The 15,401-nt window shown below is 46.1% G+C and overlaps 2 protein-coding genes across 2 annotated transcripts; one reads left to right on the top strand and one right to left on the bottom strand.

Moving 5' to 3' along the window:
- The first annotated feature begins 1,718 nt into the window (after positions 1-1,718).
- On the top strand, positions 1,719-12,306 carry LOC134169232 (epoxide hydrolase 1-like). Its single transcript, XM_062629623.1, has 10 exons — positions 1,719-1,862; positions 3,218-3,241; positions 4,159-4,372; positions 5,055-5,235; positions 5,908-6,138; positions 6,511-6,640; positions 7,562-7,776; positions 10,506-10,614; positions 10,940-11,065; positions 11,925-12,306. Exons 1-10 carry the CDS (start codon positions 1,834-1,836, stop codon positions 12,124-12,126), a joined length of 1,461 nt encoding a protein of 486 aa, XP_062485607.1. The 5' UTR covers positions 1,719-1,833; the 3' UTR covers positions 12,127-12,306.
- Positions 12,307-13,011: 705 nt separating this feature from the next.
- Positions 13,012-14,905, bottom strand: MAD2L1BP (MAD2L1 binding protein). The gene is made up of 2 exons (XM_062629622.1): positions 14,608-14,905; positions 13,012-13,622 (listed from the first exon to the last, which is right to left on the bottom strand). Exons 1-2 carry the CDS (start codon positions 14,884-14,886, stop codon positions 13,092-13,094), a joined length of 810 nt encoding a protein of 269 aa, XP_062485606.1. The 5' UTR covers positions 14,887-14,905; the 3' UTR covers positions 13,012-13,091.
- Positions 14,906-15,401: the final 496 nt, after the last annotated feature.

Genomic DNA, 15,401 nt, shown 5'->3' with positions numbered 1-15,401 from the left:
TTAGGGATAAGGGATCCTGCTCAAGTGCATGGAGATGCTCTGAGACGCTTTTGCAGGTTCTTTCCGGTGGAATTCTCCTTTCCATGGATGGAACATGCATCAGAATCTCGCAGGAGGAGGCAGCCTTTTTGAAGCCAGCAAGCAGTTTCTGCCTGGATTTGTGCATTTTGGCCACTAGAGGTTGTAAGAGAAAGGGGGGAAATCCCAGGGCTGGATTTCCTCTGGGAGCCTTTGATATCTGCCCACCAGCACTCACACAACACCCTTGCCCATACCTGCATTTCAGTAGGCAGGATCCTGGCTTCTCAGCTGTTTATCACCAGGGGGTTGTTGACTTTTAGCCCCAGGGTATTAATGGCCTTGGTGTGTTCCTTTAAAGCAAAAGCAGTGCTGATTCTCCCAAGTCTTTTGGATAGAGAGTAGCAACTTGCATCTTTTCTTTGCAGCTTTAAATAGCTCTTATGGCTCTTTTCCCTCATTTCTGCTATAGATAGCACTATAGATAGCACTCTTAGATGCTTAAACCAGATCTTCCTCCATCAACCTTTATGCTTTTTACTAATGCTAAGAAATACATTAAACTTTGACCAAATTAAGGATTTACCAGGTTTCCTTCCTGATGGCTCTTTTTGATGGCACAGTGTGTGCATATGAACTAACAGAGACCTCATCATCACAGAGCTCTCTGGTGATGGTACTTCGCTTTAAGCATGGAGATAAGAACCCTTTCCTCTGACAGTAGAATGTAGCTATTCCTGGAGTAAAGCACAGCAAGGACACTCTGCAGCAATTTACACTATCCAGCAAGATTATACTGACCATGATGGATATGAAATCCAGTCCCCTGAGCTAAAACAAAGCATTGATTTTTGTGGAAAATGAAAAACTTGTTTTTTCCTTTTAGTCTTGGCTGCTGCAAAGCACGTGGAATAGAGCCACTTGATACACAGGTTGGAAGCGATACCTGGAGGTCAGCTCATCCCAGCTCCTGCTGAGAGCAGGTTCAGGTAGGTCAGGTTGCTCCATGCCTTGTTCCTGTCAAATATTGAATGCTTCCAAGGATGAAGATCCCACATCTTCTCTGGGCCCCTGCCCCAGTGACTGAGTACCTCCATGGTGAACTGATTTCTCCTCATAACTAACCAGAATTTCCTTGTTGCAATTTGCATCCATTGCTTTCTGTTCTTCAAGTGTTGCTCCTCCATAGACGAGCCTGGGTCCATTTTTCCTATGCTCTCTACTACGGAACTGTAGACAGCAATAAGATCTCACCCCTTGCTTTCTCTCCTCGAGGCTTAACAAGCCTAGGTCTCTCTGCATACACCACATGCCCCAGCCCCCTGGCAGCCTGCTGGCCCTACACCACCATGAGTGAGTTCATTCCAGTCTTTGCACTAGCAGCAAGGCCAGAACTGGACTTAGCGCTCCAGATATGGTCTCACAAGTGCTGAAGCGACCAAAGGATCGCTTATTTCAGCCTGCTGGCTAACGTGTTTGCTATATAGCCCTGTACACAGCTGTCCCTCACTGCGAGGACACCTTGTTGACTCAGGCTCAGCAGGTGACTTCAAGCCAACCTCTGCAGAGTTGTTTTCTCTTCATCTAGCATCCAGCCTGTGCTGGTGCACAGGGTTATTCCCTCCCCATGCAGGACTTTGCATTTTCCCCTGCTGAACTTAATTTGTGGCTGCCCACTTAGGCAATAGGTGGCACTAAGTGATGACGTAGCTTGCAACTGCATTGCCCCAGAGTGTCACTGCTGTAAAGAAAGCCAGCAGAGGAGGCACCTGGACTCATTCACCTGGAGCAGCGGCCAGGAAAGGAGGAGCAGACATGTGGCAGGAGATCCTTCCCAACACCTGGTGAGGTCTCTCCGGCATGGGGAGGAGGGATTCCAATTGGGGCTCCCCAGGGCTGGAGCAGGAGAAAGCCCCTGTGGGGTCACCAGGGTGGGAGCATGCAGCTGAGTTCTCCTGAGCATAAATGGGGAGGAGGTTTTATTAGACTGAGCCTTGCTGTGCATCGCTCAGAGAGCTGCTTCAGGAGTACACTTGTTTTGTTAGCAATGCTGAGTTTGTGCTATCGCCATGATAACTGGTTTCATGCCTCTGACTCACTAAACTTCAGGATGTAAGTACAGGGGGGTATTATTACTTGTTGCATAAGCTGCTTAGCCTTTAGAGAGGTGGAGGCTGACACTGTTTGCTTTTAGGAGCCATATACTTCCTTGCCCGGGAGCGGCTTAAGGAGATACCTCCTTAAAAATCAAACACACATACGCTGTTACAGAGATTGTTACCAAGTTGCCTTTGCAATTGCTGGGGTCTCCAGTACAGGCACCAGGTTCTGCATCACAGGTAGCAGTGGGAAATGATACTAGGCAAAAAGAAACACTGGGTGGACTTGGGTTTTCATGGAGTCTCTTGTCCTTTTTTTTCCTCTCTTTTTTGGTCTCCACGTATGGTAATTGTGACACCAGCAGCTCCCGAATCTCGCCGCTTTCCAAAGGACACAGTAACAAGACTTTTTCTTGTCGCTTTTAATTTTGCGAGATTTTAGGTTGCACTTTTCTTGCAAGAGAATCTACCAGGCTGAAAGAGAATCAGGGAGGATGTTCTCTTTTGCTTGCAGGCAGATGAGACCTAAAAGCTTGGCATTCAGTTAGGGGTAGTTAGAAGTAGCAAAAGTATAGCAGCTCATTGAACTCTGAACAGGGAAAGGTCCTGCACAGCTCTCCTCATGCCAGCCCTGCAGCACAATGAATACAACATGGCTGGCAGCAGAGTAACCCTTGAGCTTGAAAGTGCCCTGCAGAGGCTGCACACCTATTGCTATACCTCAGCCAAAATAAGCTATTTTCTTGTCTGAAGTAACACAGCTGCTGGTAGGATGAAACACCACAAGGACACCTACAGTTGTTAAGTGTCTTTTATCTAAATTATGCCAAAGGAGGGAATATTATGGCAACAAATTATCTTGCTAAAACACAGCCCAGAAACACTGTCTCTTTGTGCAGCAGCAGTGCTCTGAGCCCATGCCTGTCAGTCCCACCTGAAAAATAGGGAAAATAATGGCAGATGTTGCGGGGTGGCTAAACTGTTTGTGATTAAATGGTGCTGGTAGGTGATATTCTCTGTACCACCCCCAAGGGTTGGTACCATCCAGACAACACTATCAGACTATAAGTATCTTCTTTTTCTTTCTTTTCCTTGTGCAGGGAGACCATCTCATCCCAGATCAGGTGAGTGAAATGTCTGCCCTGTGCTAAGGTCTCCACTTTCTATTAGCACCCTAGCTGGGGCACAGCATAATCCCTTCCATACCCTGTATGACAGCAACAACAAAATCTTCATTCACAGTTCCCTTGCAGCCCCCTGCAGTAGCCCCAGACAAATCTCCTAATCCCCAGGGGAAGCTGGATTGAGGCGGAGGTCAGAGGGATAGGAAGGTGCACAGCCTTTGGGTTGCTTGCACAAGCATGTGAACAGTTTTGAAATATGCTGTATGTCTGTTTAAGTCTGTTAAATCCAACCCTGGTGACTCAGCCCTCACACCTCACGAAAGTCTGAAACCTTGCTGTCCAGAACAGAAACAGATAAACTGAGACTCTTACCTACTGAAAGCTGTGGTGGAGGACCAGTGTTGCCCTAAAACAGGACTGAATCTGTAGGAGAGCTATGTACAAAGCACTGCTAAGAGGGACATGTCCACCACATTAAGCTCTCTCCAGCAGCTGAAGACCCTTGTGTCTGCTCCTGCTCCTCAGCCACTTCTCTCTGTACAGTTTTTATTCCTGGAGGTGTCCAACTGCCACTATCCCATTCACTCCAGTACCTGCTGAAAATAGATTGGCCCTTATCCTGTTGACCCTTGTCCCCCAGGGCATCTTGGTTCACAAGAAGAGGGACAAGGAAGCCTTGTGATCAGCAAGTCCTAATCAGCAAAGACTTGAGGTCACTAAGGGGGGCTAGTAGATGTAACCCTGCCCCAGATCTTGCCTGTGATCTTCAAAAATTAGAAACCCTCAGCCCCTGCTGACTCCATGGGATCTGTAGGCATTTGTTCCTGCTCAGACCTGACCAATGTGCATACAAGCTTCAGCATAGTCCCTTTATCCTTGACGCTTCTTTTGCTGACCACAATGTTATACCTCCCCAGGTCTTTTGGATATTCTCAGAAGCATGCAGTCCTGGTCCCTGCAGCTGCGCTGGGAGTTGCAGGGTTGCTGGTTTACTGGCTGAGGTCTAGACGCAAGATCAAGACTATTGAAATGAGTGACGGATGGTGGGGCTCAGGCGAAAGACCCGTAAAAGGGAAAGAAGATGAAAGTATCCGTCCCTTCAGGATTGAAACGTCTGACAAAGAAATCGAGGTACCGGTGGCTGGGATGTGAGAGAGGCAGAAAGCTGCAAGGTTGAGCCAGTTCATCACCCACCTTGCTTTGAGGAGATCCTGTTGGGGTGATAGCAGCGCACCAGCCAGTGCAGCTACCTAGATGATGCTCTGGCTCACTGCCCTTTATGAACGGGATTTGAGCTCAGATTCATCACAATCGACCATAAAGACTTTGATATCACTGACTCTACATGTGACGTGGGGCTTCTCCTGTGGAAAGGCCACTGGACAGCAAACAGTGGGTCTGTGGATGATGGACTGGGAGGGTGTCAGGACAGCAGTGATACTGGTGGGGCAGGACAGAGCGGCTTCCACAAAAGGAAGGGTTGGTAGGGTGAAGAGGGGTGGAGGTTTCACTGAGTCACAGCACCTCTGTCCCTACATGCAAACGTGTCCCTGCATGTGCCTATCTAGCCAACTAGCAGTTAGCAGCTCAGGCTGAGCTTTTTCCCCCAGCCAGCTCCTAATGTCAAAAGCCTAAAGCAAGTTAGCAGCAAGGCTAGGAGTAGGACCCAGTATCCACTGCTTCAGGAGGGCTCGTGGTGTCCCAGAGAGCAATATAAAAGCCAGTGGGGCCAGATGAGCCCATCCATGCCCACCTCGGTGTAGGGCACGTGTGAGCCACTGGCCAGCCTCACAAGAAAGGCTCCATTCTGCAGGACCTGCACCAGCGCCTGGATCAGGCCCGCTACACACCACATCTGGAAGGGGCTGCCTTCCACTATGGCTTCAACTCCAGCTACCTGCAGAAGGTGGTGGCCTACTGGAGGAACCAGTTTGATTGGCGCAAGCAAGTAGAAGTCCTGAACAAATATCCCCATTTCAAAACCACCGTTGAAGGTGAGGGGTCTCCGTGGCTTGAGCAGGTCTTACTCTGAAAGACAGAAAGGGGTGATTTAAGAGATTACAATATTTAAGACAATGCTATGTGTAAAAGCTTAGTGATATAAGTGAAATATCACTAGTGGCAGCTTTATTATTAATAACCTCCCATAGATTAAGACAGTCAGAGTGGCAATAAGATTATGTCTACTTCAATACGGGCTTCATTCGGCCCTGAACCTGTGCTAAATAATGATCTTTTCTTCTGCTATGGCCTTGAAGCCACCTTTGAAAATGGCAAAATTTACCCAGACTCTGAGGCTAGAATATCCACTACCACCACACAGTTTAGCCAAGTGAGGTTAGCCAGATCTGCAGGCTAAACTTCTATGCTATTCATGTAAGTGCAGCTCTACTTACATACTGTGCGACCAGTTCCTCAGGAGGTGGATGTTCAAACTCTTGTGACTCCAGTACCTGGGGCTGGGATCAATACCGTTGTTTGTATGCAAAAGACGAGATGTAGGTACAATACCAGCCATCCCCTTCAGCTAGGCCTCTTCCTGCCGTGGATTGTATAACTTCCAATACAAATGATAATAACAATTTTTCCACCTTCCATCTTCAGAGTCCAGAGCAGAAACTGTGCAGAACCACAGCTTTAATTTATCTGTCTTGGATGTGTGGCAGGGATCGAGATCCATTTTATACACGTCAAGCCCTCCTACGTCCCTCATGGTCGAACTGTTCAACCTCTGCTAATGGTCCACGGCTGGCCCGGTTCCTTCTATGAGTTCTACAAGATCATCCCTCTGCTGACAGAGCCAGCCAGCCATGGCCTGAATGAGGGTGATGTGGTGTTTGAGGTCATCTGCCCATCCATCCCAGGCTACGGCTTCTCAGAGGCACCACACAAACAGGGTAAGTGATGAAAAGGCTTTGTTGGAATCACAAGGGTTTTGGAATGACACCTGAGCCATCCCTGGGCACTGCAGTTTGTGAATGCAGATGCTTAGCTTTGCATTAACACCCATGTGACTGAGGCTCTGGGGCTGACTGCATACTTGGAAGGCATTGGTAGCTGGAAGCCAGGTCTGATTCCCACTTTCTCCACTTTCCACTGAATTTCTTATCATCTTGAGTTCGCTTTATTGCCAAAGAGTGAGGCAGAGCAGCATAGCACTCTGTGCCTTCACACAGCAGCATACTCACATACTTCTGAAAGGCCACAGTCTTTGGCCAGTGGATGAGCACCAGGACAGAAAGGTCTCCTCTGTTCTTCTCTGCCTACAGGGTTTGACAGTGTAGCAGCTGCTCGAATATTTCATAAGCTGATGAACAGACTGGGCTTCAAGGAATACTACCTACAGGGAGGAGACTGGGGATCTCGCATTACCACAAACATGGCCCAGATGCTGCCACAGTGAGTAGCAAAGGCAACCAGTGCAGAAAAGATGCCCCCAGTTCTCTTCCTATCATTCTGTGGCTCCATCGTCCTGGTCCTGCCCTCTGTTTGCCCTGCCTCTCATTCCCTTCTGCTCAGTTTCCACCAGGGATGTCCCTACTCCTGTGCATTCAGTTGTATCCATATGCTTTGCATTGATATTGGCACAGTTTTCATGCTTTCTAAATTTCAGAGCTGTTTGGCTTCTCTGTCACTAGCTAAAGGAGACAGATTCTCATTCCAAATCAGGAAGGAGATAAATTTAAAATCAGCAGGGAGAAAAAGAAGGAAGGACCTCAGCCTCTCAGCAGCTGAACAGTACCATGAAGTATAGAACTTTCCTATAGAAAATGCAGAATTGAGCCTGAAGAAACACAACACCTTCCTTACAAGATGGCATCACAGCTTATTGTTTAGCATTTAATGAAAAGCAGGCACCACAGCCATGCTGAGGTCAGAGAACAGATAAAGAGGGAAAACTCTTAAAGCAGTTAGATTGGAGGCTGAGCAGCTCATGCTCCTAATGGCAGTTGTGCTTCGGAGCACCCAGAGCACCGTGGCCATGTGTGATCTAATCCAGCTTTTCAGAAGATTACCAGCGCAGCCTGTTCCTGTAGCACAGAACATTAGATCAACAGCCAGAGACACCAGCATGGATATACCATATCCAGAAATTGAGTACCTGAAGCTAAGATCATACCAGTGGCACAGCTGCATGGAGATGACACCAGGTGTACCATTTTTTAACTCCCATAATTATATTTATTTTCCAATCATGGTGAACCTGAAGGGCTTCAAGTATTTTACTCTGTAAAATATTTCTATCACAGCCCCAGTCAGACTTATTTTATATACAGACAATCACTTGATTTAACCTTCTATTCACTAACTTCATTTCAGGTGCGTGAAAGGGCTTCATCTGAATCTTGTCTTCATTGCCATACAAGGTTTGGGAAAGGTTATTTCTGTCATGCTTGGGGCTTATGTACCATGGCTCGTAGGCCTCACTCGGGAAGATGTTCACCGTATGTATCCTTTCGTCCAGAAGAATATATATGACATTCTGCGAGAATCTGGATACTTACACATCCAAGCCACCAAACCAGACACTGCAGGTAGTGAAACTTCTATACATCCCTCTGAACATTATATAGTAACCGTTCATGGTATGTAAAGACGTAGCTGAACAAAGGCCAACTGTGTTTGAGAAGCAATAAGTTGTGGTGACTAAATAAAAGACAGGGGGCAAGAACTGTGTAAAAGGAAGTTAAGGAGAACAGCTTTAAAAAAAGATAGTACAAGTACCACTCTTCAAGGTCTTTTAAATGGCATGCCACGTCTCTTGGGGAAAGAACTCTTTTGCAAAAAAAACCCTTAAAATACAGCACAGGGTCCTGAAATTGAAGCTTCTAAAAATAAATGTGGGTGAAAACAATACAAATAGCATGAGCAAGTGCAATGGGAAACTTGCAGGAAGCTAGACACAGCCCTAACACCTGAAAAGCCAGAAGCCTGACACAGTGAGGCCAGTATATGAGGAGTCTGAAGAAAGATATGGCCACCTTGGGAAAGTTAAATGAATGATTTGCATCAGTCCTCCCTAGGGAGGACTAACGGGGTCTTCCTTTAACAAAATTAGCCTTCATCAGGAGAGAGAGTGGAGCTGTCTCAGACTCCTGCCAGATGTGGAGACCATAAAACAAATAGCACCCCATCATGGCAACTCACTGAAAACAGAAAAAACTCAAACTGAAAAGTTAATTAATGCCTAAGTCTGTTGCTTGAACCGATTGCAATACCAAAGGAATAAAAGGAGACAAACAAGACACCAGCTTGTTTTCTTGGGTTTTTTAAGAGCCAAAAATGAAGGTAGACCCAGAAAAACAAAGAGCAGTCTGTCTAGTCACTGATCAGGAAACGAGCAAAACTATTTTAAAGAGAAGACTTACAAGTGATAATATCACAAGGAAATCACACTTCAAAAATCAGAGCTCTGTCAGAATCAAAGAACTGGGGATCCAGTAACTGAACATATTTTATTTCCTAAAATGTTTTGTTGAGGTTCCTTCCCCAGTGCTGTTAAAGAAATTAAACTGCCTTGACTAAAAGGATTAAGATCATGGATTAATAACTGGCCAACGTGAGAATCCACTCATAGGAATACATAAGCAAGTTCCAGGAGAGGGAGAGTAAATAAAAAACCCTGTGCTGGAACCTGTTTAATTCAACATGATCCCAATTTCTCTACAGTTAAAAGTTAACCATTAAGTGAAAATCTGACAGCTATCCAGGCTTTGGTTTACTCTAAAGATAACTGCAGAGAGTTGCAAAAACATTTAAGTGAGCGGTTGATTAAGCAGGCCAATAAAAACTGATGTCAATGAAGTCCAAAGCAATTTGATTAAGAAAGAAAGTCACAATGGGCTTGAGTTTGGCTGCTGCTGCCGTATGAGAGAATCCATGAGTCATGGACAGGGCTTTGAAACGTCAGCCAGGTCAGAGTTCAAGAGAATCTTACAAACTCTTGAAGAAAGCAAAAAGAGACTAAGACAAACACTAGTTCTACAGTATTCAGAATTTGTTGCACCCCTGTTTGCCCTGTTTCATAAATGTACTTTGGAATCAGAAGAGTACGGGAAGGGGAGAAAAGGAAGGCTGGAGTGACCAAGCAGCTTCTGTATGAGCACTGTACGTAGTCAAGGACTCTTCAGCCTGGAAAAAGAAGAGCAGGGATTTTGTAGCACACTAAAATTGTGAAATGTAGAAACTGAAGAGGGAGGAAAAAAATATCTATCTGCTACTCAGTCTGAAGAAATACCTACACTGTCAGTTTAGTTTTTATTAGGCAGGTCTAAAGCAAAGCTTGAAGTATTTCTTTTACCACAAGTTGTAGGACCTAAGATGTGTACATGGTGAATAACAAACTGCAAACAAGACCCGTATTTCTGAGCATCTAACTTGTGGACGTTGAATACAGTAGTTCAGAGGCAGCTTTCAGCCCAGAAAAAGCTCATCTCTGGACGGGTTACATGCTAGCTGCCACATTTCAGCCTGCCCTACTGCTGCTGGTCAAAGCATTTACACGGCTGTGGTCTGTAGCAAATCACTCCAGGCCTGCCAGCACAGGGAAACAGTTGTGCCAATGCACAAACTTACTTTGCATTTGCTATGTCCACTATTATATTAAGACTGTGTTGTGCATCATCTTCCACATAGTCACTCAGTGCTAAAATTCACTCGGAGCTGGCAATACCAAGTATATTGTAAACTACAGCCTGGGGTATGATACAGGAATTTCCCAAGGCAAGCCTCCTTCACAACTGAAGTAATCCCTGTCCCAGTTTTACAAGTAAGAACAGAGATAGAATATACTGTGTACATGCCATGTTTATAATATTTGCTAGTGTTTCCCCATAACCAGAAACAGGTAACAGATACACAACATTCCACTGTTCAAGTTAGATAAAAAGTGATGAACAGCATTCAGTGCGCTGGTTATCCACTCTAAGCAGGATGCCGCCCCAAATAGTTTATCAAAAATGTCTTATAATCCCTTTACACCTGAATTTGTACCTCCTGCCACACATGACCAAGAAGCCAACAGGACTTCCTTAGCTCCTAGCTTCCTTTGTGTAGGAAATACCTAAGTTTGCAGTCAGTTACAGCTAGAATTCCACTGGGGTGAATTTCTCAAGGATAAAGTACTACCAGGCCTACTAAAATACAGATTTTCTACTGAATTCTCATAGAAAACTCTAAAGAACTCGCTAAAGCCCAGTTTAACTTCCACTGAAGTATTGCAATGCCAGGCAACTGTAATAGCTCTTCCCTTCTCCTGAATTAGGTTGTGGACTGAATGACTCCCCTGTGGGGCTTGCTGCGTATATTTTGGAGAAATTCTCTACCTGGACAGATAAATCATTTCTGCAGAAAGATGATGGAGGCTTGGAAAGGTAAGAAAAGAGATGCTCTTCCCTAACAACATTCATTGAAAGACTGAGTGATGAAAACTGATGAGGCCAGAGGTAAAAGACTGACCAATTAAAGCTGAATAATGGAAGATTACATGTGACAAGCAGTAGTTTAAACTTATAGCAGATTGCCTGCAGGCTACTGCTTGAACACCAGGTAGTTTCGGTCTGGGTACATGGATGTCAATTTGCTGCTTGAATACAAGTGGAGAACAAGAGGAAATGAGGGCATTTCAGGGCAAAATGATAATACAGCATACCGAGAAACAGCTTCCAATGAAATTTCTTCATCTTTCTCACTCAACAGCAAATACACTCTTGATGAGCTTTTGACCAATGTGATGATTTATTGGGTGACAGCCTCCATTGTGTCCTCCATGCGATTCTACAAGGAGAACATTACCAAGGACCCTGATCTAAGTGCTATTTCCAGGTAACATGAAACCAAAACCACCAAGTTCTGCTTACATTTGATAAATATAGTTAAGGGTCACTTTTCTTTCAAATTATAATTCACACAGGAGCTTGTGGCCAAGACAATGCAGACTTATCCAAGTATTTTCAGTCTTGTTGGTGATCAAAATATAGGTCATATACTTATTCATCAAACAAATGTAATCTGTGGCTCAGTTCGGTAAAAAGCAGACAGAAAAACATGAGCATTTTTAAAAGAGAAGTTTGATATTGATTAGGAAAGATGAGGCTCACTGGTGGATAAACTAAAAGCTACAAATCTTGAGTAGAATCTTGGGGAAGCAATTTGGAGAGCAGTACTTGAAACATAGCACCTTCTGACAGCTGCTGGCTTTAAGATGAATCTGAGAGGCTGAGCAGGAAAATGCTATTGAGCAGAATTCTCTAAGTGATTGATCATGCAAACGAATAGAAGAGTCCTTTTCTCTGTAGACTGAACCAGTTTACCTTTCCCCTCAAGAGAGTCATTTCTTGCACTGGCACCATGAATTCTAAAGCAAGCATGAGCCAGCTGGTTTCTGACTTCCCAGAAGTGTGACATCTTGCCATACATCGCAAAACATATACAAAACAAGGCAAGTTAAAAAATCTGAAACGTTTCAAGACTGAGCTGGGTGCACAGCTGGCTCTGCTTTGCTCTTTGGGTACAAGACTTTTAAAGTCAAGGAGATCTAAATGAAAGCACAGCACAGTGCAAGACCACAAAACAGTTTGTTGTGGTAAACTTCCCCAGCTGACTGCGGCAGTTAGAGTCAGAAGGGGTTTACAGACTTTCCCCACTACTTGCTCCAAAAATGCAGTTAACCAATGTCTTCTAGGGTTGGAGTGTATGTTCCCACAGGGATTGCAGCCTTTCCTCAGGAGATAACACATACACCACAAGTCTGGACAAAGGAAGCCTACAAGAACATCATTACTTACTCTTACATGCCACGTGGAGGGCATTTTGCTGCCTTTGAGGAACCAAAGCTTCTGGCACAAGATATCATGAACTTTGTCAGAAAAGTGGAACACCTGTGAACCTGCAGTTTCAATATGTACACAGAATGGAGGCAAGTTGGTTTGCCATCAGCAGAACCTTCACTTTGCCAGATAATAAATCCGATGCAATTGCATGTAGAAGACAGCATTTTATTTGGATAGCAATTATAGTACTAAATTTGTTAATTAAACTCTAAAAACCTTAAGAAAAAAAAAAAACTTAAAAACATCTTGTCTTCTTTCATACCCAGCACATCCTTGCTGCATTCAGAGTTCAAGTATAACAGAATATGTAAACAGTTTAACGCAGTAACATTGCACTCATCTGGGGAAGAGAATAGCAAGGAATGGGGCCCTTGTTCCTCAGAAGCAAGTCTTCTCTTCAAGAGCTTATGCAGAACTAGCAGCTTTGGTGGAAGAGTTTTGATCTCCTGAGCACACACTCCTATGTTCAAATTATGCTTCATTCAAGAGACCTGTGGTTATATATTCAAGTAGATAGCTGCACATAAGACTGCCTTCTTCATTCTGGCAGTTCTTCCCCTAGAGCAAGCTTTAGCAGTTACTACACATTGTAAGCGGTTCTTAAAGAACAGGCAGAGACAGCACCCCTAGTGGACTCCAAGCTCAAAATTATCAATGTAATTTCCTCCTAGTTTTATTATCTCATTCCATTCCAAAAGGACAAAGTTAAAAATATGCATCAAGTGTAGAGCGCATCAACCTTTACCCTCCTTTCAAAAGATTTTTACCACCCTCCTGTGCAATATTTGCTATCGGGAAACTGCAAGTGATCTCGCTACTGGTATGATTGGGTTTCTCTCCAAACAGGATAGAGCTCTAAGAAGACAGATGAACACAGGCGAGCTAAATGAAGACAGTAGATGCCCAGGATAATAGAACCAGATAGACAAGAAGACAAGGTTATATTTTATAAAGTTATCATGACTTAAAGCAGCACCAAAGGTTATTGAATATTCTATAAACATTCTACAGAGCACACATCATTCATGAAAGCCTTTGAGTGTCACTGGTGCTTGAAACCAGATGTAGTCCTCCCAGTCGGAAGTCACATGCTGAGCAGGCAAGGCACTTATGTTGATGTCTCCATCACAGGACAAATTCACAGTTAGCTTCCTCCCTCGAGTTGGCACTTTATAGTTGAGCTTGGGCCGGAACCAATCAACACCACAATCGCGGTGTCCCTGGAGCATAACAACAGTGCCCATGGCAGGGAGAGCCTTAAGTTCACTGAAGACATCTGCAACAAACAGCGAATGGAACAGCTTGCGAACACAGGATGCAGTTTTCAGGCTCTCTTCAGCACTGCCTTCAAGGATGCCCTCCAAGTTGAGCTCATAGAACTCCTTGGGCCTCATGACATTGCCTCCAAGTAGAATAAGAACCCGAGGAACCACTGTCAGACTAAACATTACTTCCAAGTGCTGGAGCACTCTCTCCAGCTCCATCAGCACCTGCTGGCACTTCCTGCTTGCCGGGTCCATGGGGAGTGGCTTCTTAATCCCATCTCCATCCTGGGGAAGAAGAAAAAAAAAGAAAAAAAAAAGAAAAGGAAAAAAAAAAAGAGAATTAGTGTATTTAATTATTAGGACACATTAGTCCTAATACACTCTTCAGAAAGTATAGCCCATCCCTGAAAGTCAAGGAAAGCTCAACTGTTTTATGCTCCTTTCAAAAGATATAGGCATCCACATACAGAATCAGATCAGAGGAACACACAAAAGGACACTCTATAGCTACTCAGTTTGAACCTGACTCACAGAACTGATCAATTCCCACAAGAATTAGAAGCCGCATGTTTTGAAGAACAGTTATCACTAGTGTCCTGGTTTCAGCTGGAATAGGGGTATCCCATACAACAGCACATCATGTAAACTGGGGGGAGTCACCCAGAAGGTGCAGATCACTGCCTGGGTAAGGCTGAGTATCAGCTGGCAGATGGTGAGCAATTGTATTGCTTATCACTGCTGCTTATTGCTTGTTTTTCCTTTACCCTTTTAGTTTTAGAATCTCTCTGCTTGCCATTTCCCTTATTATTATTATTAGCAGTAGTACTATATTGTTCTTAACCCATGGGGTTTATATTCTTTTGATTTTCCTTCCCACCCCAGCTGAGCAGTGGGAGAGTGAGCAAATTGCTGTGTGGTGCCCAGTTACCATCTGGGTTTAAACCACGACTCCAAATCACCCGATTTTTTTTTTCCTGAAGAGCTGTTAGAGTAACAAACAAAACAGTGACATGCGTTAAGCATAAAGCAGAACAAGAAATAAACAGTAACTTATTGAGACCTTCGGCCCCCAATCTACAGCTTTGCCTTTTTTGTTTTGTTTAGCAACTTTTAAGGTTACAGCTATAAGGAGCACTTCAGACTCAATGACCAGGAGTTACCGACCCATAACGGTTAACTGACAGGCAGCACTTTAAGGCCGCGGGCACGGCTGCCCCCAGCGCATGGCTCCGCTCCCCCGACCACCCCCTTCGCCACCACGGCCCCTCACCTTAGCCGCCCGCCGGCAGAAGTAGGCGAGCTGCTCGTAGGGCAGCGGGAGCTGGTGCCGCTGGTGCATGACGTGCTTAAGGAGCTCGCAAGCGAAGAGGCAGCGGCACTCCCGGGTCACCGCGCCCGGGAACACCACGGACACCAAGGGGCAGGCCACCGCCAGCTCACTCCTCCGGGGCATCACCCTGCCGCCGCGCTTCAGGCCCGGGGGGGTCTCAGGAAGAAGCAGTGAGGACGCTGGGGAGACGGGAACAGCCAGAGCACCGCCAGACGCCATTTGCAGATCGCCAGCCAGCTGCGATTTGAATGGCCGCGGCCGCAGTGCAGCATGGGAGTGACGGAGCTCCCGCCCACAACGGCTTGCTGAGGCGCATGCGCCGTGCCCTGTGGGGCGGAGGCGTGTTCCGGCTCGGGAGGGGCGTGGGCAGCTCAGCGCCGGGCCCTCAGGCTTTGCTGCCTGCGGCTTGGCCAGCAGCGCCGGGGCAGGCGGAGCGGAGCGGCTGCTGCTGCTGCTGCTGCTGCTGCTGCTGCTGCTGCTGCTGCTGCTGCTGCTGGGGGTTACGAGCGCCGCACTGAGGAGGCACCGCAGTGGCTGCGGCAAACTGGGTGCCCCAGTCCGGCCGCGGGCACCGTGAGCTGCGGCTGCCACGTCGCAGGGCTGCCCAGGCGGCTCCGGAGAACTCGCGGACTGGGTTTCCCGGCGTCCAGAGCACGACCGGCAGGTGCGCGGCAGTGAGGGGGCAAAGCCCCGCCGGGGACCGCTGAGTTCCCTTCACCCCTGCCGGGCAGCCC

Source organism: Pezoporus occidentalis, unplaced genomic scaffold (assembly GCF_034315485.1).
Source record: "Pezoporus occidentalis ecotype Australia unplaced genomic scaffold, CSIRO_AGI_Poc_V1 ctg34, whole genome shotgun sequence".
Classification (NCBI taxonomy): Eukaryota; Metazoa; Chordata; class Aves; order Psittaciformes; family Psittacidae; genus Pezoporus; species Pezoporus occidentalis.
The sequence above is the reverse complement of the archived record's forward strand: the minus strand, read 5'-3'. Positions and strand labels throughout refer to the sequence as shown.

Bases quoted from the DNA above. Each gene is read 5' to 3' on its own strand.
- LOC134169232 (XM_062629623.1), top strand. From the start codon at position 1,834: ATGTGGCAGGAGATCCTTCCCAACACCTG. The intron at 6,139-6,510 runs GTAAGTGATGAA...CTCTGCCTACAG, and splicing joins AGAGGCACCACACAAACAGG to GGTTTGACAGTGTAGCAGCT. The intron at 7,777-10,505 runs GTAGTGAAACTT...CTCCTGAATTAG, and splicing joins CACCAAACCAGACACTGCAG to GTTGTGGACTGAATGACTCC.
- MAD2L1BP (XM_062629622.1), bottom strand. From the start codon at position 14,886: ATGGCGTCTGGCGGTGCTCTGGCTGTTCCCGTCTCCCCAGCGTCCTCA. The intron at 13,623-14,607 runs GTGAGGGGCCGT...CTTCTTCCCCAG, and splicing joins TCTGCCGGCGGGCGGCTAAG to GATGGAGATGGGATTAAGAA.